This window comes from Plectropomus leopardus, chromosome 8 (genome assembly GCF_008729295.1).
Source record: "Plectropomus leopardus isolate mb chromosome 8, YSFRI_Pleo_2.0, whole genome shotgun sequence".
NCBI lineage: Eukaryota > Metazoa > Chordata > Actinopteri > Perciformes > Serranidae > Plectropomus > Plectropomus leopardus.
In genome coordinates, this window is record NC_056470.1 from 21,997,670 (window position 1) to 22,020,955 (window position 23,286).

The 23,286-nt window shown below is 40.5% G+C and overlaps 1 protein-coding gene across 6 annotated transcripts in view; it reads left to right on the forward strand.

Moving 5' to 3' along the window:
• The window catches only part of znf512b (zinc finger protein 512B), a 38,387-nt gene that overhangs the window by 10,716 nt on the left and 4,385 nt on the right, over positions 1-23,286 (forward strand). For 3 of the 6 annotated variants that reach the window (XM_042491532.1, XM_042491533.1, XM_042491534.1), the window contains 14 exons: positions 5,117-5,196; positions 5,353-5,481; positions 6,954-7,129; positions 7,242-7,519; positions 7,611-7,688; positions 9,828-9,962; positions 11,668-11,789; positions 13,789-13,881; positions 19,016-19,114; positions 19,695-19,946; positions 20,076-20,414; positions 21,002-21,103; positions 21,997-22,059; positions 22,772-22,870. In XM_042491532.1, coding sequence (XP_042347466.1) covers positions 5,117-5,196; positions 5,353-5,481; positions 6,954-7,129; positions 7,242-7,519; positions 7,611-7,688; positions 9,828-9,962; positions 11,668-11,789; positions 13,789-13,881; positions 19,016-19,114; positions 19,695-19,946; positions 20,076-20,414; positions 21,002-21,103; positions 21,997-22,059; positions 22,772-22,870 — 2,045 coding nt within the window. The remainder of the gene's footprint in view (positions 1-5,116; positions 5,197-5,352; positions 5,482-6,953; positions 7,130-7,241; positions 7,520-7,610; positions 7,689-9,827; positions 9,963-11,667; positions 11,790-13,788; positions 13,882-19,015; positions 19,115-19,694; positions 19,947-20,075; positions 20,415-21,001; positions 21,104-21,996; positions 22,060-22,771; positions 22,871-23,286) is intronic. The other 3 variants (XM_042491536.1, XM_042491535.1, XM_042491537.1) reach the window with 3 other exon arrangements.

The window sequence follows — 23,286 nt, forward strand, 5'->3', positions numbered from 1 at the left end:
ATTGCGTTAGCAGTCAAGTCAAGAAATGTTGCTTTTGGTTCCTCAGAGGGGAACAATCTACATGAAGAGACACTACAAAGTAATTAAAAATGTTCTTATATGTGATTTCAGGCCATTTTCATATGTTGTCCTCAGAGTCAATGATGGCTGATGGATGTGGTGCTGTAAGACCATCTGATCACAGCAGCGTAGCTATTTAGTGTTCCCAAATTCCTTCATTGTTTACAACGTCAACTAGCGCAATTTTGCTACATTAGTCTATGCTGTACACATGACATCTATTGCATGTCTGCCTGTCCTGGAAGAGGGACTTCTGCTCTGTTGCTCCTTCTTAATAATATATTCAAAACAAACATTGACAGTATTTTTTATTTTTTTTTTTACCACAGAACTAAATGTAATTTCAGTTGTACTTTAAATTACAAAATATATCAAGGATAGAATCGTCATACCTTGGAAATCTGTTGTCTGTTAAGTCTAGCCCCAAGTGAAATCCATTGTCTTATTTTGTAACTCAAAAAGCAATGAAATATACAGTATAGTTTTTGTTCATGACCCCCTTAAACAACTGTGTTTATTTGGGGGGCGCTCTGAAACATTTGCAGAAAGATTTCAATTTACTCTTGATTCCGGTGTAATGGCACAAAAAAATATGTGTTACAATGTTTTCAGAAAAGTTACAACAAAATATGATAACAAATTAGTCTCACTATGTTTGTATGCGTGTCAACAAGTGTATCCATGTAAGAAATTAGCATATATACACAGTTATACAGAGAGAGAGAGAGAGAGAGAAAGAGAGAGGGAGAGAGGGAGGAAAAAACAAAGAGAGTGAGAGCCAGCCTCACTGAGAGAGTCTGGGTTTGCTTTCAGTTAGTCAGTGTCTGGGTTGCAAGACTGTTCTGGTTCTGCTCCACCTCTCTTCTTCTTACTCACTGTCTGGAATCGGGCCTGACAGGGAGGGAATTATGGGGACGTCTTCAAAAAGAGGTGCGTATATGATGGGAGTGTTTGTACTGTGTGTGTGAGAGAGAGAGAGGAGGGGGGGAAATTAGTGTACAGGATGAGAAATAACATGTAGGAAAATAGGAAGTAGTGGGAGATGTGTTTGTGTGTAAGTGAAAGTGCAAACACAGGATATGTGAGAGAGGGGAAAGTTGTGAAGAAGTAAACTTTAAAGCAAAGATGACAGTCAGGCCCTGTGGTTGCATTCACTGTAAAGTAGGATGGGTTACACATTAAGGAGACGGTTACTCTCTCGTCAGTGTGTTTACCCTGTGCTGTGTCCAGGTGTATCAGTTTCTCCATCCATTGTCTGTTGAGATTGAGGAAGTAGTGATACCGTGTCTCCATGGTGTTGTGTCAGTGGTGAGTGTTGTTTGTATTTGTGTGCGCTGTCTTTCTCTAAACTACAGTATGTCTAAACCCTACTGTGCAGACACAGACAAAGGCTCCTGTGTGAGTGTTTGTCGAGGAAAACAAATGACTGTTGTGTACGCGCCCATGTGTGTGTGTGTTTGTGGGTAATGTGTGCACCCTTGCTATCAGGGGGAGCAGTTGCAGGCGTAGCTAGGAGAACTCAGAGGTTATTTGAGATCATTAGGCAGCTGCCAGCACTCCTGGGTCCTGACTCTCTTTTCTTCTCTTCTCTTCTCTTCTCTTCTCTTCTCTTCTCTTCTCTTCTCTTCTCTTCTCTTCTCTTCTCTTCTCCTTTCTTTCCTCTCCTCTCCTCTCCTATCCTCTCTTATCCTCTCCTATCCTCTCCTCCTCTCTTCTGTCAGGGTTAACCAGTTCGGAGCAACAGTTGCAGACAGCTGGGAGCGAGTCATTCTCTGACATTAGTTGAACAGCTGTTTTATCCCCGTGGCCTGTGCTTGAGAACCGGGCTTTAGATTTGACACAATGGGCCTGCTTTGTTTCATACCAAGACAATGGTCGTGATTGCTGAGCGCCATAGTGCACTACCCGTAGTCAAAGCAAGCAAAGCAAAGTAGATACTGAACACATTTTTTTGTGTGTTTTGCATATTCCACCCCAGGAAAGACAAGTTTTATATTTCATTTTTACAGTTAAGTTTGCACCCGCAGCTGCACCTCCTCGGCTTGTGTGTGTACATGCCTATTTGCATTGTAGCCCTCTGTATGTGGGCCTAATTGTTCTGCTCGCTGGAAAGAGGCCTCTGATAGTGGTAACTAAGACAAGTGGATCTTATTCCCATAGCAACAAGAACATATCTTTCCCAAGAGCAGAATTCATTAATTATGCCTTTCTTTTACAAGACCTTTATTTTCTAAGACAGGAATTAGAATGCATGCTCAATTTCCTCCTCAACACAAGAGCTGCACCGCCGACTGCATCACCTCCCCAGCTGCTACCCAGACAGCTAATAGAGAAATGCTCTGTCGCCTGGAGAATATTAATACACTCATATCTATGCACGCACATCACACTTGCACACACTGGTAATGGTTTTGTGTACTTGTTTGTGTGTGCCTGTGTGCGCTTTTTTGTGCGTGTTTGCACCTTGTGTCATGAACTATTCCCAAACACAGCCAGCAATGCTGTGCTACTTTTCATTCAATCTTATTCAGCCTTGCCTTATTTTCTTTCTACCTTATTATTGTGAGACTGAAGTAAAAAATTACATATAATCCGTCGTCCTGTGTTTTTGCCTGAGTGAGAAACAAAAAGAAGACAAACGAGGGGAAAAGGGAAAGTTGACACTGTGTAATAAAACAGAGGGAAACGAGAAAAAGGGAGATCATGGCAGGTGAGGCACATTTTGTATACACTGACACAGAGAGATGTTTTTTTTAGGTCTGAGGCTATCCTTTAGCAGACACGAGCTGTTTTTGTATGTGCAACGATGGCAGGATGTCAATTCATTTATTTGATGAAAAATCCTCCAACCATTTCTATAATCCTGGTAGGCACACACAGTGCTCTGATCCAGTTTGGGATGCACCACAAATGAGCCGTACTAGGCATGTGTGCATCCTGCCGCTGCTTGTCAATGAGTTTGCAGGAGAAGAAAGCAGTTGGCAGACACAATGTCGTGTTCCTCAGCATGGGGAAGTGACACAAATTCAAAAGGGAGTCTATGCAAGACCACTGCTGCATTCCACTTCACAACAAAGGACTATCATCTTCACTTCAAGTAGCTTCCCTTTGACATTTTCTAGATCTGATATGACTGAATAGGCTCTTGCAGCACCTCTGTCTGCTGCTCGCCTTGTTTCTGCTGCCGCTCTCCGGTCTCACCAGATCAATGCAGGGGGAGTTGAGAGCACATGTAAAGATATATCACTCTGAAGAGCAGAGTACAGCCTCAGCTCCTACCTGCAGCACTGTCATTCAGTATTCTGCTTGGTCAGAGCAAGAAGTCATCTGCCTCTGCAATTCTCTCCTCTCTCCCTCAGCATCCTCTGCTTCCCTCTCCTCCCTTTGTCTCCCCCTCCCTCCTCTTCTTCCACATGCATACACTCATCCTCAGCTCTCCATCTTTCCTCCTGCTCTCAAGCAGCACTGTATAGAGGAAATAGAGTGCATGGCTGATAGTGCAGAGGTCTAATTGTAGCTGAGAAGCGTGCAGTAATGAGCCAGTGCACCGCCTTTCCTCTCCGAAGTTTTGCACGGAGGAAGATTGGGAAGGGTGTGTGGAGGGAGAGGAAGGGAAAGCCAGACATGAGGTGAGAAAGAGGGAAGCTGCTGTATGAGAGATGGGGGGAGAAAGCAATAGGGAGCAGAGAGAGAGCTGAGGCAGTCGGTCTGCTGTGTGCTGTGTCAGAGGTTCACACAGATGCTAGCGATTTATAGCTGATCTATTTGGCTCAACAGAGGGCCTTTACCCACGCTGCCCTCTCTCCGAAACACACATTCACACACTCTCTTTCTTTGTTTATCTGACAGTCACACCTAACATTTAGCTGTATATATTTTTTCGGTCAAATGTGTTCGTGCCCACATTTTGTTTAAATATTACCAAGAAAGCCACCTAAAACTCTGTAGACTACCTTGAGTGTTACTTTTACAACTTTGTATGGTTCTCTGCTCTATTATTATGGAGAAAATATGTTGTTAAATAAAATGATTTAGAAACTTTGGACCTTCAAACATGTCGAGAACCCCAACCTCAATCCGATAGCATGTTCAGGTAAAATGGGACAATCGTTTTTGTTTGTTGTTTAATTGTCCAGTGATTTATTCATTGAATCATAATATAACATGTGGCAATTCATTAACAAATTATTAAATTATTAATTAATAATTGTTGTCTGTTTCATTAGTGGCATATTTTCTACAATGGACTTGCATTTGTGTGTAAAAAATATGGCTAATTCTGGAGTATTGTGGTGGCCATGGACTCACAGAATCATATTTAATATTTTAAAGTGATAAAAATAATTAAAATGTCTGGAATGTGAAAGGGTTGTAATTTTACGGCACCTTGTAACCTAAAAACACGCTAGTTTTACTTCAGAAAAATGTCCCATTTTAGCAGAATTATTTTGTCCCATACTACCTGAATGCATCAAATACTCACTCAAACTTTCCCATAAAAATTAAAGAGTTTAGTGAAAATATTTTGATTATAAGTCAAATATTTAGTAAAAAGCAGAAACCAACAACCATTATGTTGTTATACCCTTACTGTTTTTGCTGCAGTACTCTTATTACCAACATGAGAAAAATCAACATGCCACATGGCTTTCCTTGCAGGTTCTTGGACTAGTTTTTTTTTCACTCGTTGTCTGGCCCATACTGGTTATATCAAACCAATAAAAATTAATTTTTTGATTGTTAATCACATTTGTAGAAACAACGTAAGAACATGTTTGTTGACTGGCTGCTAATATTTAAAGAGCCCAAGATGTAAAGCCTTATTTGTCCCATTTTACCTGATTTCCCACATTACCTGACGTCACCCCGCAGCCCCCATTGAGGGATTTTGGATGCTTGAAAGGGGTATTTTACTGAAGTTTGTGTAGCTCTGTGAAATGTCAAAATCATGTAGAAGTTGTAATATAAAGATATAATTAATTAATGTTTCCTTTCCATGAATATGAAGAAGTCCTCTGTGCTAGCTCAGAAATGGTTTTCTCTCTCATTCTACCAGGTCCAGTGTGTGATGAACCAGCAGAGGGGAAGAGGAAAGGTCGCCCTAAAGCAGAAGTGCAGGAACTGAGAAGCATCCCTGTGAGTATCCCTCTTTGAACTGAGTGGGTGTTTGAAGTGGGCTCCATTTTTCTCCTGCACAGAGTAGGCAGCTCCCCATGAATATGCACGATATACAGTACAGTATAGCGATAATCCTTGCATGTATTGAACTCTCTCTTCCTCACCCCTGAGCAGGCCCATATGATAGTACAATGGAAGGAAGAGTTTAAGCGCCGCTCCAGGGTTAAGTGTCCGTGTTCAGGCTGCTGGTTAGAGTTTCCCAGCATCTATGGCGTCAAGTACCACTATCAACGCTGCCAGGGGGTGAGTCACTAACCTCTGTTCTTTCCTGCTATGCGGCTATTTACACCTTCAGAGCAGACTTAACAGTGAATCACAGTAAAAGCTTTAAGAGAAGGATCATGGCAGGCTGTGATAAATTACAGTCAGGGTTTAAAACTTCCAGATAGCTTATAATGCCCACACCTCAAAAACTAAGTGATTTTTGTATATAGACCAGACTTGTATTGTCTCATTGCCAAGGCTGCACCCCCTTTTGGGGGAAAGAAATTATGCTATGAGAAATAAGAAAATGCCCCAAAGCTGTGTAGCATTAACCAAGACCTTCACACTGAGATTTGAGGCGCATAAGATTTGTAAATATTCATGTCAGTGTGGTAAATTGCCAAATAATGTTGGTGACAGTTCCAAATGACGTATAGCCAATGTTAGCTTGAGTAGGAGGCAGTTGCAGTACAGTCACAGAGAATACTGGCATCAGACTGTTGTCTCCAACTAAATCTCAGCCTATAGTGTTAGATAAAACAGTTGGCTATAAACAGGTTCGTTATTTACAGACAACACTTAGCCTAATGATACCTGGTGATTTAATCAAATATGTATAGATGTCCAAATAAGCAATATCCAACTATTGTGTGGGTCACTGATCCACTTGAACAAGGAAGACTGAAGGGTAAAGACTGTATAACTAATGGATGTAGCTTTCGTGACGTCACCCACTGGTTTGTGGACTGCCATTGTGAAGCCTCGAGTTCGGCATTTTCTGTTGTTTGGAGCTAGAAGTTGCCATGTTTGGACAAGAGGTTGGAGCTGTGGGGAAATGAGTGGTGGATCTGATTCATGGACTGTAATGACGACTGCAAACAGCTTGTCACTGAAGTCGCCTTCCCTTAAATATGCGTAACTTTGGGCCCTAATAAAATTCAATTTTTAGCCATAAGCTAAAAAACACTTTTTGTACTAGGCTGTAAACATGTTAATTTCTGCTGTAAATGAACATGTTCACACATTTGGGCATTATAATATAATTGTCTATGTGGATTTACTCAGTTTTGGAGCCAGCCTCAAGTGACCACTTGGTGAACTGCAGTTTTCGGCACTTCTGTATTGACTTCATTAATCAGCCTCTGCCTCTTGGGTATTGCCAACACTGGAGTTCAGGCAAAGCCCCAAAACAGTTACAAGACATGTCCATAAAATATTAGTTTGTTTAACAAAAAGTAGATGTATACAACATATGTGCCTAAATTATAATCCAAAGTCAAATTGCATTGACATTTAGATAACTTCAGTTTTCCATCCCCCAAAAATGGGTGTGGCCTTTTGCCCATCACCCAGTTATACCGTCTGGTCTTTACATGAGCTTTTGAGTTGTTTCAAGAGCCTGTGATTTGTCATCCAAATGTTTCCAATAACAGCTCCCGACTGTCATTTCATTTTGCGTAGGGAGGGAGCTCCCTCTAAATCCCCTCTCCTCATGTCTGTGTTTGTACCAGGCCACCGTAACCGAGAAGCTGAGTCATGGCTGTCCCTACTGTGAGGCAGTGTTTGCCACAAAGGTTCGCCTGCAGAAGCACAAGCTGTGGAACCACCCAGACAGAGTTAGTATGGAGCCCAAGGACGAGCAGACGAAGCTTCAAAAGACCCCTGTCAAGTCCAGTACCAAGAAAAGGTGACTTGGATTTAAGAGCTCACATTCCCATCCACACTGACCTACATACTGGTGTTAATAACGTCATAATGCTGACTGTCCAAAACTGTCCTTCCTCGGTCTGTGACTTCAGGCCCATGGAGAACAGTCCCCCCTCTCCAATGTTCTTCAAAGTGAAAAAGACCCACGAGGTGTCCACGCCCTCTCAGAACGGGGAGCTGGCCTACCAGAAGAGCGAGAGGAAACAGCACAGTCACAGCCAGCCTTCACCGCTGATTCACCAGTCCCAGCCAGTCCAGCCTCAGTCCCAGCAGTCCCACAGCACGTCGTCTGACGCGGGGGGCAGTGAAAGTGAAGGAGGCAGCCTTCCACCTTCTTTCCCTGATGAAGACCCAGAGCGAATGAAGCACAGTAAGATTACAGCAAATCTTGTAAAAGACAACATATTTCCTTTTTCTGCTTTTATTTGTTTGACCATTCCTTGCCCTGTGTTTTTCTCTTGAGCCAGGACGGAAGCAGAAAACGCCCAAGAAGTTCACTGGAGAGCAGCCTTCTATATCTGGAACATTCGGATTGAAAGGTAAATACAGAAATTTCTCTCAGGCCAAATCCACACTAATAGTTTTTTTTTTAACAAACAACTATTGCTACATATACACCTATCATCCATGCCACTGTAGCCCCTTGTAGTAGCACCTTGAAGTGAGACCTTTTGAAATGCTGCTGACTCTGGTTTAATTTGAAAAAACTGGAGTCATGTTGTAGCCGGACAGGCAGAAACAGACTTTTGGAAACACTGGAGCAGACGCCAAAGTTCACTTCCCGATTGTGTCTTCTTCATCACAGTGTGTCAAAACATTGTAACTAGGCCTACGTAGTTTTGTTGATTTCAATTTTTCCAAATGAGTAATGTTACTCATTTCCCAGTATCATTGTTTCCTCCGGCAACTGATAATGCTCCCAGTACCTCTCTAATGTGTTGCTAGATTTGCCTTGCAACAGCTCTGTTTTCTGTTGCCTTGACCCCCTTACACCTCGCTCCCACACAATTTTACTTTGTGTCTGCATTTCTAGTATATGGAGTACACCCGTAGAGTTCATTGCAAAGAAATGCATCTCTATATGGATAGAAATGCTACAGCAGAAATGACAGAAAAGTTCATTTTGAGTGTTTTTTCACTGTCTGTCTGACACAAACAGGACTGATTCTACATAGCAACAAATAATTGAGGAAGTTGGGTTGTCAGGTGTGTAATATTTGTGAAATATTTTGTTGAAAAACATATGCTATATACATGCACATGCACATAGCTAGCATGCTACCAATGTTAGCAAGCTAAAAACACCTTCGGCATTTCTCTTTTCACACACAATGTATAAATTGAGCTCTATTACATTAATCAATCTGTCAGCTAATTTGTTTTTATGCTAACTTACTTTGGCACAGTGCATACTGTCTGTCCAAAAGCTGCCACAAAAGGTGGAGTTTGCAAACATGTTGGAGATCACATCGGAATAAATTCACCTCCTGCTGACTCGCAGACATACCCAGGGCTGTTTGGAAACACGGTGTTATGCTTCTGTGTTACTTTCAATAACAGTTCCACCTGGTTGTTGGTCCTAGCGTAGAAATCTCTGGTCTTACATTTCACCATCTCCGCAGTATTTTTTGTAAACAAGCAACCCACTGCAGAGTAGACAATCTGCTTCCTGTTTACATTAGCAAGTGTATGTCTTGTTTACATGAATGGTCATGTGATTCAGGTGCTCTTTCAGGCATGTTGATATGGGTGGAGATGGTTTCTGAAACTGTGCTAAAAGGCTTGTGTGTACAGAGAACGTGTTAGTTTAAAATGCCATTTGAAATGAAGACGTTTTAGTGAGGATGTAGCCTCACTTCACCCTGTTGTTGATGGTAAAAGATGTTTTCTGATGAATACATGCACAAAACAATCAAACAATACTGTGCGGCAATCTCCAGTGGGGTGATATTAATAAGTGAATAAAGGAAGTTCGGAAGAGATTGTTAGGATGAGCAGGCTGATTCATCATTGATTACTGACAATACAGCAGGCCACATGATGATGATTCACCTAGTAATGAAAACCATGGGAGGACACACTGTATGCACCACAGCTTGGAAAGCGGTATGAAGACTGTGGGTTGTGGCTCGTTCAAAACAACTTGACAACAGCGTGTGATTGGCTGCGCAAGTTATTATGAATGCTCCCTGCTGCTGCTGATCAATGGTGCTGGTCTTTCAACAGTGCTAATGTAACCGTAGAGGTGTTTTAATATTCGAAATAATGAATCACTGCCTCACACACATCACATACGCACAGCTTTTCCAGTATCTCTCTCTTTCTGAAAATGTTCAGTGACTCATATAGCATACACAGGGCTGTTAACAACTTATCATCACTTATCAGACAATCCATCCACAGTTTGCAGGACTGCTCTCTCTTGCTCTCTTTCAGTCACTGATTCAGTATAACTCACAACAACCTCCTTTTCTCAGTTTCTACCTCTTTTTTATTTTTTATATCTAGTATCAACTTTCCTCTTATTAGCATTTCTCTTGTTCAACACTGTCCTCCAGCTGTCCTCCTCCTCCTGTCTGCTTGTATCACTCACTTTACCTTGAATATGTTCAATGGGAGTATTAATTACTAACACCACTGTGTGTGTCTCTCTATGTGTGTTTGTGTGTTTGTTGTAGGTATGACTAAGGTGGAGGAGAAGCTGAAGGCGGGCCGTGTGAAGAGATCGGAGGGGAGTGGGTTCAATGAGGAGCCTCAGAGAAGACCTTCTTCAAGTCAGTCCTCTAAGAAAGATCCAGCTACAACTAGTTCTGGTGAATAACTGGATATTTTTTTAAAGCCTTAAAAAAGATACATAGTAAACATCACAAAATTGTGGGGTGAATGATATGGCCAAAATCTTCATACACAGTGTATGCAATTTAATTTAATGTTATCAATATATGATACAGTCATGGTTCTGTAAACTAAATTAAGAAATGGTTTAAAGCAACTGTACATCATAACATTTCATTAATTTACTCTTTTATTTGTAATTTCTACACAAAAAAAACAAACCAAGCCAACCAAAACTGCCTCACAAGCAACACTTGAATAAAAAACAAAAGACTCAAAACACTAAAACTACACCTCATAGCGACTTCAAGGTTCCTGAGAACAATAAGTTAGTGTTACAAATTTCTGTATTTACAACTTCACTCTCCTCCTCCATTTCTGCCTGAATCAATTTACCTTGCAAGGCAGCAAGATCACGTGAGAATCAGAAGATCACATGAGATCACACAAGAATCATAGCCTTGTTAATGTGTTATTTCTCCTCTACTCTGTCTATTACGGTATAAGGTACAACCCTGTGTAAAGGTGAGAACATGCACAATGGGAGTTCTTGTTGTTATGGCGGTCTTAGATTCCTAGCGGTGCATCAATTAAAAGTTTGTTAACTTGTGTTCATTAGAAGTAACAGGCTTCCTCAAATAGCCCTACCGGTAGAAACAGTATTGCCAAATCTCCATTGGTGGACATATTTCTACCATTGCGTGGTTTATCCTGTCATATTGTGCAACCCTACAAAGTAGTGATATAGTGCTACAGCTAGTGATTTTATACCGACATTTTCAATTATTTGTTTATTCAATCAATCAATCATTTTGTGTGTAAAATGTTAGAAAATATAGGAAAAAGCCCATCACAATGCCCTAGAGCCCAGCAGGATGTCTTTACAATGATATGAAACAGAGAACAGCAGCTACTACTCACATTTAAAAATTGGGAAATGAATTTTTGGCATTTAAATAACATAAATTATAATTTTTGTCATTAAAATTGTTGTAAGTCTATTTTTTTGCAGACTGTCATCTGTCGTCTTAATTGACTAATTGTTACCACACTCTTTTGATATTTGTCTAAGTTAATAACCAAATAAGACTGTGAATTAGATTAAGCATGTAGCACCATCTTTTGGTACCTGAACATGACAACACTTGGTGCTTGGTTTGTTCTGTGAACAGAAGTATTGAGGTTGGATGCCCAGCCACCTTGGCCTATGTGCACACTCTGAGGTCTCACAAGTGAAGAACAATAACATAAAAATCAAGATGACGTGATATTTGCTGGATGCCCTGGCTGAGTTTCTGATTCAAAGGCTGAAACTTCATGGCAAACAAAGAACTTGAAACAATTTAGCTTTTAACAAAGTGTTTGATTTATTATTTTGTCAAATTATTAATACATGTGTTAAGGAAATTGCTAATAACAGATACAATAAACCGTGGCATGGTAATAATTACAAAATAACCCCGTCCAGATGATCAGTAACCTCTGTTTAGGTTTGAGGTCTGGGAATCAAGCTGTAAGTGATTATTTTCTATCACATCATATTATCAAATGCTAACAAGTAAGACAAAGAAACAGCAATGCTAAGTACACAAATGGAAATGTTACCCATAAGGACACAGGGTCAGTAATATTTGATTAGCTAACTGACTATAGAGAGTAATACTGTTTCCATGTGTTTCTTAGGTGCTGACACCCAATGGCAGCGAGCAATCCATGAGCGAGGTGAAGTGATGTGTCCCACCTGCTCCATCGTCACCAGGAAAACAATCCATGGTCTCAAGAAACACATGGAGATATGCCAGAAGGTCAGTTGGCAATACAGCTGTCCATCAGACTAGGAGTGGGGCGGGTGTGTGTGCTGTCACAACCTCAGATAGAGCTGTGCAAGTGAAAAAAATGTTTGTTTTTGGTTTTTTTTTATCAAACAAGTTAATACTATTCTGAGATAACTCCACAGTACAGGCTTGCTTTCACATCTGCTTCTGGTGGAGCTTGGCTGCTGAAAATTTAAATGAGATCTTAATGACATTAATATCAAACTATCGTGTAATATCTGCTGAATGCTGTGGGTTAGCAGTGCAGTTGGGAAGAAGTCTATGGTGTTGTTTAAACCAGGATCCTGTGTAGCATTTGATACTATGTCAGAGTCCTGCACAGGTTCTGATTTTCAAGACCTGCTCCTGAATCAGAATCATGATGTGCAATACTGCACACACCACGCCAACCACGCATATGATCATTTCGTTCCACACCCTGACCCAACCCACTGACACAAGATCTGTGGCCCCTCATGAAACCGCAAATCCTAAAATAACCATGCGCTCTTAGTATAATGTGATTAGGCAGCACATTTAAAGTGATCATTTTGGGACATTTTTCTACATGAAGATATTACATTTTTTAACAAAGGTAAATACAATTTATTCATTTATTTTAGCTTGTTTTAATCTAGCTGATTCATTTATGTATTCTTCTTTTCTCATAATATTGAGCAGCACATCTCCACAGTTAACATACCTTTTAGTAATGCACCTGGCTGAAGTGGCTCTCATTTTACAGAAGGCACAGAAGATGGAGATGACACAGCCGTCAGAGGATTAACATTACATTAACATTAAAACATTAAGTTATGATTATTATAATTTTATTTTAATATATTAATCATCCATCATCTGTGATCCAGCATGCTTCTTCTCTTTTTCACTCAGAACCGATCCCAGAAATTAAAATAATACAAAATACCACCCATGAATCACCTTTTTTGCAGGTCACCCACAGGCTACCTGCAGGTACCCAACTCGATGCAGCACTCTGCACGATGCAAAAGACACAATGTTTTAATCTGCATGGACATCCCCAGCAGACAATTTGCTCAACGCCTCAGTGGAACACATATATTTTATCAACAAAAACCATATTGACAAAACTTGTGTATCACAATTATTATTAAATGTTTTTTTTCTGCCTGAGTATGAAATAAAGCTCTCTCAACCCAGAGCTGTAATTTCCACATTGGATTATGACTTTCACTACAACGTTATTAGATACGTCTCCCTGAGGACCCTATTGTGCAGAGTCTAGGGAGCCTTTACAGTAATGATATTGATTGGAAGGCTGGAGAAATAACATCAGGCAGTATCTCAGTACAGTAATCTCAACCAGTTTTTTCATGCAATATCCTTTAATCATCTGCTCTGATATCAGTCAAAATGGATCAACAGAGAGGGCACTGTGCACTTCTGCAATTCGTTTGCATTGCACTCAATTGTGGTCAATAGCAGTAATAAACAAGGTAAGAATGAAGCATGGAAGAAGTTCATCTAGATACATTATATTGAGCTTTCCTGAGGACAAACCAGCTGTGAGTGGTGCAGGAGCCTCCAGGCCCTCAGAGAGACGTCTTCGTACAGCCATTTTAATGGCTCCTTGGCCCAGTGGTGCGTGTGACTCTATTAAAGTGACAGTCTGCCGTAAAGCAATGACAGAATCACCACATTACCGCTGGGTCACTCACCATCAAAACACCTCTGTCTCCAAATCAATACCAAGGCGAGGAGAGTAATCTACAAAAAGGAACACTTTGTGTTAAATTGGCTTTTCTGGTTCCCAAAGTTGCTTGATGTGGCCTTTGTCCTTTGTTGTGACCAAAACTGCGAAGTAATAACAAACTCTATTAGGTTACAGATGAAATGTTGCTGTATTGACAGAGCCAATAAAGACTATAGCCAGCAATAGTGGGTAACTTGTTAGTATCAGTTCACAGAAGTGTTATTTGATCCACTCTTTGGCCTTTAACCCTTGTAGCTCCAGGATGCCCTGAAGTGCCAGCAGTGCCACAAGCAGTTCAGGTCCAAGGCCGGCCTCAACTACCACACCATGGCTGAACACAGTACCAAGGTATATTCACACATGCACATGTATGATAATGCAGTTTCTAAAGCTTGCTTTTAAATTATGTTGTCCAAAACTGTCAATACACTGAATACCCAAAATGACTGTCAGCGGATTTTGATCTGTGGTCTTTTCAAGTATTTTGGATAGGGCTTCATAAATGGAGGACCAGTAACTCACAAACCCCGGGCAAAACAAGAATGTAAGAGCTATAGTGTTACAGGTGAATTCTTTCGTCTATGACAGAAAAAGGGTGGGGATCATTCTGTGTCCCCTCTTAAAATTCATAGGTTTTTGCAGCACTGAGAACACAGCGCAGGTGGAACTCGTCATGAGTTCTTTTTTTTCCTTAGCAGCAGTTTGTGGTGTTTGAGTTTAGGGGTGCAAAATTGATCTGTCAATACACTCAGAGCTGATCAGATCACATCGCTGGATGAGCTTTTAGACCTTTTAGACCCAGCAGAATGAACGGATTACGTTTCACTCTCAGGTGTAATGCATAAGTGAATGGTATATATATATATATACATACATATATACAGAGATGTAAATGAACAGTGCAGGTTCAATATTTCTATATCTATATATAGGAACAGTGCTCCTAATGAACAATACAGCTCCAAAAGTACAAAATCAAATGTGGTGGCAGATGTTGTCATGGTGGGCCACCACAGACAAATTAATGTGTTGGAAAACCCTAGGGATTTATGGAAATGTATCTCCTGTGGTTACAGGCCTAATCCCAAATCTGTGAATATCTAAAAATCTATCCCGATTATATCAGCTGATCATGTGAAGCAAAAATCAGTGGCTATGTACAGAACCTTAAATGAGACCTTCTGACACAAAACAAAGAAGGAGTCATTATAAAGTGAGTAGGGAAATGATGATGATTTGCTGCAGTCAGGCCACAGAGCAAACCAGTCTGCTAGCAAAAATGTTTCCACACTTGAGCCTGTATACATAAAGACTGACGGACTATGGGGGTGGTGTGGTATGATAGACATAGCTGAGTACAACAAGGCTGGGATGGATGTTTGTTGGCAGGAATCTCCCTCCACCTGCATCCAGACCAACATTGGTGTAGGTTTGAAGCCGTTATGCCAAAGCTCTCAGTTACATGCCCAAAAGTATAACTGGAAATGGTGTTAAGAAATACCCCCAGTGATTGGGTCTTTGTAAAGATTACTTACAGATACGTGGTGGTTTCTCATACCAAATAAAGTCAGGGATAATCTCATTGAGATGTTTCTCCGACTCTCTTTTGAACTGATCTTTGCGCCCTTGTACATCACTCAGTAGTACAAATGAGAATGCTTTGGGGACTCGGAGAGCTAATGTTTCACCTCTGTCACACTGACCCACTGAACATGGTAGTTAGTTATTAGACACCACACCAAAGCACTACACCCATTCAGGTTGGTTGTGACACGCATTTGGGACTCTATGTATGGAAATCCACCGTACGCTGCTTCTAGTGTCAGCTTTCACTGTGGCTGGTGAGGGGTGTCCTGCATGTACATATGTACACATGTATGGATACATCTGCAGTCAAAAAACATTTCAAATTAGCTGTATTACACTTTATCTGTTGCACATTTATTGTCAACTGCTATCACTCTCTTAAAATCTGATCTCAGGGTTTGTAAATGATCATACATTTGAACTGGTGATGGTGATTGGTATTCCTGTCCTTGAAGTACTCACATTTCTTTCTGCAGCTGTCTTAACTCTGACAGCAGAGAGCTTCATTAAGATATTATCATGACACTCCTGCATTAGAGCAATGGTACCGCTATGAAGTTTGCTGAATAATTCAACACTGCCTGTTTCAAAAAGTATCATGAAAGATTAATGAACGTATGTGCAACAAACTTTGTAGCATGTTTTTCTTTGAGCACATTTTCCGTTCGTATATGATATATGCGCACATGCATGTATATGTGTGTGTGTGTGTGTGTGTGTGTGTGTGTGTGTGTGTGTGTGTGTAAAGGGCTGTGGGTGTGTATTTTTGTCAGTTTAATAGTGATGATAGATGACTGTGCCATCTGCGGCAGCCAAGTTAAACTGTTTGATACCGCCATTTGTCTTCAGTCTGGACCTGTTGTGCTTTGACCTTATTGGCAGCTTTCCAGACCAGCAGAGCAAAAGAGAAACATTGTGTGTGTGTGTGTGTGTGTGTAAGATACTCGTCCTCTGCAAACTACTAAACTTCCCTGCAACATTTTTCAGATTAGATAATTAAAACTTTTGTGACAGGCTGTGCTGTCTGTGATTGTACTCTAGACTTGAGTAGCTGCTGATTAAAGAAGGCTTTCATCATTTGCAGGTTTGAGTTGTGTCATACTCTTTTTTTTTCTTTCTATCTACAAGACAACTTTCATCAGCAGTAAATTCAAAAATCAAAGACCAGCAGATGGAATCAGAATCACAGAATGTCAAGACATACCCTCGGCCCTCTTTGCATTAAGATAGACATTTTTACTTTGTTTTACAAAAGGCCCATTGCTTTTCTAGTGTGATGTCTGTACGTTTAGTTTAGTTTAGATTTGTTTCGTTTTGTTTCATGGCAATTTATTTTAGTCCTTGTGAACAATTTTCAAAGAGGAATGCACATAGTAAAGAATAAATTACATCAAGGCATTAAAAAAAGACAAATGGAAAATCAACAACAAAAAAAGGCTGAACACACTGACACTTAACCTTATCGTGCATTCATTTTATTAAGTAGCATATTGTAACGAGAAACTCATATACTACCACGTTTAAGTCAAACAAAACAAAAATCAGAAGACAGAATTATACCTAGTTAACAGTATGAAACATGCAATTAATTGTTGTTTAATTATTGCTGTGCGTTCTGGCTCATGTTTTTGACATTTTATATGTATTCTTCTGTATTTTGTAGTGTTGACACAATACTGTAATTTTTTAAGTTGTTACAATACCTACCTAATACCTAAAATATCAATATTTGGTACCATTTACAATACCACAGGGAACAACTGAGATTGATGGTTTACATTTTAACGTTTTATTAAAAGATACATCTTACAAGGCTATAACATGACAATGATGTTTTGTCTTTTCTAGAACAGCAGCATGACTGCAGTCTAGACGAACAATAACTAAAACTTACCAACTCTAAAGAAAACAATATTTTGCTTGCAGTATTGCACATGACAAAAGTCTCAGACCATATTTAGTTGTGTATGGCCATACTAAAAAAGAGAAAAGTCTTTTCTTTGCATTTAACAAAAAGCTGCATTATTATGGTAACATTGTGAGAGTGATCCTCATTTACACAGATCCACAAAAACAACAAACACTGTAGTATGCATGCCAGGCCAGTAGTTGGCGGTGTCATTTTGTAGTTACACACCACAGAAAAACACTACGTGCATGCACAAAGCGTGGCTGTGATGTCACCGTTCTCACAGGATCCAAGCGTTGTTGCTTTGCGCAGCGACAGAAGGTTTAGCATTTTCAAAAGATTACACTCTGGACACCGGTTTCAAAAGTTCTGGTTTCAGGCCCACAAAACGCTGCTGTCGTGTGAAATAAAAGCCAAACCACAACAAAAGTTTAAAGTTTCATGCAAGAGCCGTTGCAGTGTAAATGGCCCCTGAGACTTTCACACATTCAAAATACAATTAAGTGCAACTAAAAAACAAAACAAAGCTCTCCTACAAAAGCCTATGTGCAACTTGTGCAATGAGAGCAGAAGATAGCACTGTGAGTGAGTGATATAAGAGGTGGAGCTGGGGGGGCACTGCATTGGTGTGTGTGTCATATCACTGGTGGAAGGAAGGCCGAGCTAGAAAGTAGTTTCCAAAGCAGTACAGCTTGTATTGATACTGCGGAAAATCAGTAATGAAACCATTTCAATTATTCAGGGTCAATATGTATCAATAAATTGATATTTCCATACACTGATATGTTGATGATTCCATTCAGATGTATTCAACAAAACAAGGACAAAGGAGTTTTTCTTGGTGTACAGATTTATACTAGGTTTCCTTTGTGGCTACAGTACACAGCAAGTGCTGATTGGTTTGGTCACCTGAGGACATATTATATATACAGAGGTGTTGTTCCTGTAAATACGGTGACATATTGTATTTTCTGTTGGTACCGTAACTTTAAATTGGTATAGAAGTGTGTTTATATTCCAGGAACTGTAAAATACATTTTACAGATTGACTTTACTTCTTTTTCATGCTACTTTTGTTATTAGTTGTATCACTTTTAATGTTGCTGGTTGAATGACTATTTGTGCTAAATCTGTTATGGATTTCTCTATTTCTATGTGAAGCAGTTTGCACTTGAGTCTTGTATAAGCAACGCTATGAAGTTTGATGTGATTTGGCGTTTGCGCTAACCCAGAGTCCAGTGTGTTGTCAGTGCGGTCACGTTGCACAGCCCCAGTGCTGTGTGGGAAAACACAGAGGGCTGACAGAAGGACAGGGGTCACCTACTGAGTTTGACCTTGATGTTGGCTGCTGGGATACTGCCGCCTCTTCACTCACTCCTCTTTCTCCCGTGCTTGCTCTTTTGCTCCCTCTCTGTCTCTGATAGAGGCATTAAGAATACATGCTGATGTAGTTTCATGTTTTTTTTTTCCTGCCAGTGTAAATCAATGGCTGAGCTGGTGTCTGTTCTCTCACCTGCGGGCTCGACTTAAATTTAGTTGAAGTAGTGAGTGCTCTGGCAGTATGTTGTCTCCTTACCTTTCCAGAAAGCTGAGGTTGTGTCTCAGTCTTCTCTTTTTTTTTCTTGTGGGTTAACACATGAGAAAACACATGAAGTTTGCTCCACTGGGATTCCTCAGTAAGTCCACACTATCCAGTCCCCTGTACTTCTCTGCTTTCTTCTCCCTGGCAGCCCTGCCATCTGTTGTTCTGGTCTTGGCTGGGGTTTGGCACCAGCCAACACTCGAGTGAAAACATGGGTTTGACAGTTGTCATAAACATGCCTTGAGTAACAGCCTCACCATGAAACCGTTTAATGATCCTGGCACAGTGTGAACACCCGAGATGGAAAACACATTTTCATCACCGTATTTTTTATAATGTCAGGAGGGAGGGGGAGGTGTTGTGATGGGACACACTTATGTGTCGTTGTGTTTGTTCCCCCTCAGCCCTCGGGGAGCGAAGGCCAGACGGGCGACAAGCACGAGGAGAGGGAAAGGCTGCGCCGAGTGCTCAAACAGATGGGACGAATCAAGTGTCCTAGTGAGGTATGCACTCCGTCTTTTTTCCTGTGTCCCTTTCTCTTTTCCTTTCTCTCAGTCTTTGCCACTCTTGCTTTACTTGTGTCCTTCATTTCCATTTGTCCAACTTTTCTGTCTTTCATGTCACATTTTCCTCTCTCCTCATCTGCCAGTTTTGATTTTGTTTCTCCCTTTTCCTCAGGCTCTTCTTTTTGTGTCTGCCTCCTTTTACCTCTCTCCCTCTTTTTTCCTTTATGCCTTGTTCTTGACATGTTGCCCAAAACCACATCAACACTCTGCTTCCCATTACTCACACTAGAGTGCAAAAGGCACAGAGAGGAAGAGAAAGAGCTGCAAAAAATAGACTCTCTGCTGTGACATGTCCTCACACTGAAAAATGAGCGGTTTCCTCCTGTTTTCTCCGTCTTTTTTAACAGCCACCACAAAATACTGACCAATTGCAGTAATTCTGTTCCATTAAACCTACATGTCGTTCCACTTAACCCAGTTTCCTGCTTAATATGTGTTTCATTCTGTCTCATTTCTGTCACTGGCTTCATACGATCATAAAAACATAATGTGTGCAAACACACATACACATGTACAGGGCTGTTCAGCCCACTTTTCCAGCCTGATGGGCTACCAGTACCACCAGAAACGTTGTGGGAGAGAGTTCTCTGACGATGAGAGGCCTGTGTTTCTGTGCCAGCAATGTGGAAAAACCTACCGTTCCAAGGCTGGCAGAGACTACCATGCGCGGACCGAACACTCCCCAACTATCACCACCACCATGACAGCCACCACCAACAACAACAGGGACATTATCACTGACACCAACAACAACACCGGCAAAGAGCGGGTAAGTGATTATTTTAGCTGACAAGCTTTTTTTTTTTTGTTTCTCACTGTTTGACAGCATTTTTACTAGATTTTACTGTAACAAGTGAAAACATTTTCCACTCAAAGAAGTGTCCCACTGCTTCCCCAGGTGGTCTCTGAGGAGTCTCCATCAGTAGGCAAGAAGGAGCAAAGCCAGTCGGAGAAGAAAGATTGGCAGGAGAAAGCACCATCCGGCCAGCCGAAGGAGAAGGAGAGAGACGCTAGAGACAGGGACTGGGAAATGGAAGAGAGGGAGCGAGTAAAGGAAAAAGCAGCGCAGAATGTGAGCCAGGGTGATGACTTTGAACGGACCCCCAGTGGCAGAGTGCGGCGCCGGTCAGCCCAGGTGGCAGTGTTCCACCTGCAGGAGATAGCAGAGGATGAGCTGGCCAAAGACTGGGGCACAAAGCGCCGCATCAAGGATGACCTGGTGCCCGACAGCAAGAGGGTGAGGACAGAGAGGGGATGCTTTAAGCACACATGATCTGCATAGTAGATATACATACATGCACATTGCTGCTGTCGGGCGCAAACCTCCTATCTCTAAAATCGCTATTTTTCAGGAATTAGAAAAAACACTGTATTTTTAAAATAATCTGATGGAGGTTTAGTCACAAACTTTTGTAAATACATTTCATTGGTTGAGAAATAGTAAAACCCACTAATAGATGAAGAGGGGGACCAACAGAAGTAATTTCTGAAAAAAAATTAAAATAATGAAATGCGGAGATAAGAGGTTTGCCCCCGACAGTGACATTATACACCTTACACATATGCAAACCTTTTGGTCTGGATATAGGTACTGTGTGCTGAAAGGAGTCGTCACAAGTATAAGCACACAGGCACATGCAGAAGCACAAACAGGGTTGCACACGCATCAGACCAAACCTTTCCATAAATATGCTTCACAAAAACACCAGTAAATGGTAAAAAAAACCAAACTAGATAAATATACTACCTTGTCTCTCTTTTTTATTAAAATTGTAACACTACCTGATTTGATAAACTGATATAAATGTCCTCTTCTGTGTGTAGTTAAACTACACTCGTCCTGGCCTCCCAAACTTCAGCCCAGAGCTACTAGAGACCTGGAAGAGCCAAGTCAAGGAGAAGGGCTTCATCTGCTGCACCAATGAAGTAAGAACAGGGAGTGGTTTAATATGACAATATATACAGAAAATAACTTTGCATATTTGAAATAAACAAAATTAAATTCTTTGAAGTGGGGGTTCTTATCCATTTATTCCCCCCTAGATTGGAGAAGCAGGCACGAGTGCCACCACATAAGCTAAACAATGTACAACTGTTGATGGAAGCAACAGTAAAATGTGTTTTAACAAATTTTTTAAAACATCCCACCTAAAAATTCAGTCAAATAGTATAAATGTATGCTATACTGACAATATTTTCACTACTTTACCTTGACACCAACAGCCCCTTTAGACAGTGAAGGTATTCAAGGCTTCCATTAATGTTTCCGTCAAAGTCACCAGACTTTATTGACAAAAACAGTAATTTTAGCTCGCTGAACACAGGAGCTGCCAGTCAACTGCTGGCTTAATCAGTTAGTTTGTGTCACTTTGTGACTTTGGTGAATCCAAACTAGCCCTTTTAAACGCCAAACTCACACAATAACACAAACAAAATAACTAATTGAGGCAGCAGTTAAACAGCAGTCCCTGTTTTCAGGTATGGTAAATTACTTTATTTCCCAGTGGAGTCTGGCTTTGAAGAGAGCATAGATAACAGCTTCAGTTCCCCATTACAAGTTGCTGTCTGAAGACAAGGTAAAGTGGTGAAACTTTTTTACATACAGGGTACACCTAATATGATATGATATAGGAAAGTCTTTTTTTTAGTTGTATGTATTAAACTAACTACAGATAGTGTCTCATAAAACCCCTCTGGAACATATCCACACTATCCCTTTAATAATGAGTACTAGGTTTGTAATAATTAGGCTCTTAATTTCACAGAAATATTGACTGAGTGAGTTTGTTCACTTTGTGTTTGTCTATCTTTTGTCTCAGAACTGTGAAGCTGTCTATTCCAGTGTATCAGGACTGAAAGCCCACCTTGCCAACTGCAGCCAGGTACCGCCAACCTCATTTGTCTCTGTAGATACTGTAGTAAAAACAAGAATACACACAGACACATGCAATTCCCACAGAGTTTTAACCCACATTCACACTTGAGTTCATAGCCAGGTCAGGATTGTTTATGCTGTCATCATCACTTCTATTTTTTGTTTAATCAGCCTTTATATGTGTTTGTGAAGTGCTTTGCTTCTGCAACCTGCTTGTCTCAGAGAAAACAGCTTAATACAACACAGCACTACAATAAGTATGAACAGCAAAAAAGAACAATTCAAAGACAAGTAAGTCAGATGAAACTGGTGGGAATGAAAGCCTATAAAAAATGGAAATACAAGAACTGCATCATTTGTATCTTCTAAATAGTGTTTATTTAGAGGAATTTTAAAGAACTTTTACAGACTTTCCAAATGCAAAAAAAGAAAACTGTTGAAAAATGTGGTATTGTTGCATAAACACTTAATTGCAATGCAACCTAAAAAGTATGAAAAAAATATTTACAGGAATGCATGTAATAATTTATAACTTCTGGTGTTGATCAATACCTTAAGACTGGAATGTAACAGGTGAGATGGGGTTGTTGCAAATAATGGCTCCAACATGGATTTAACATGCATGTTTTGCTATAGCCACTGTTTTAAACTGAATAACATGCACATGTACTACTGTGTGTGTGTGTGTGTGTGTGTGTGTGTGTGTGTGTGTGTTGCAGGGTGGTGGAGAACTGGGAAAGTACACTTGTCTTATCTGTCAAAAGGAGTTTAGCTCAGAGAGCGGTGTGAAGTACCACATCAGCAAGACACACTCACAGGTGAGTTAATCTCAGTGTAAAGCAACTGCTATATTAATTTGTCCGCCTGCTGTCAGGGAGAAGAAAGCATTTATCTTAAGTACATTCTCATATGCAGTATTTTTATTTCCGTTAACATTCAGCAAAAAAAAGTTGGTATATAGATCTTGTGATAACAAGGTGTTGTGCCTATGTTTTGCAAACAAGGGCTTAACTTGTGGGAACAAGTTTATAGAGATCTTGTCGGTACATTATACTTATCTTGTTCCCTCAAATACAGTGTCTTTAACACAGTCATTTCTAAGGTTGATAACTACATTTAGTTCCTACAAAATAACAACTTTTTCCCACAATATAAAAGCTCAATGCCACAAAGTTGCACCCACCAACCACATTACCAAGCAGAAGGAAGCGTGCATCTACTGCTAGCTCACCTT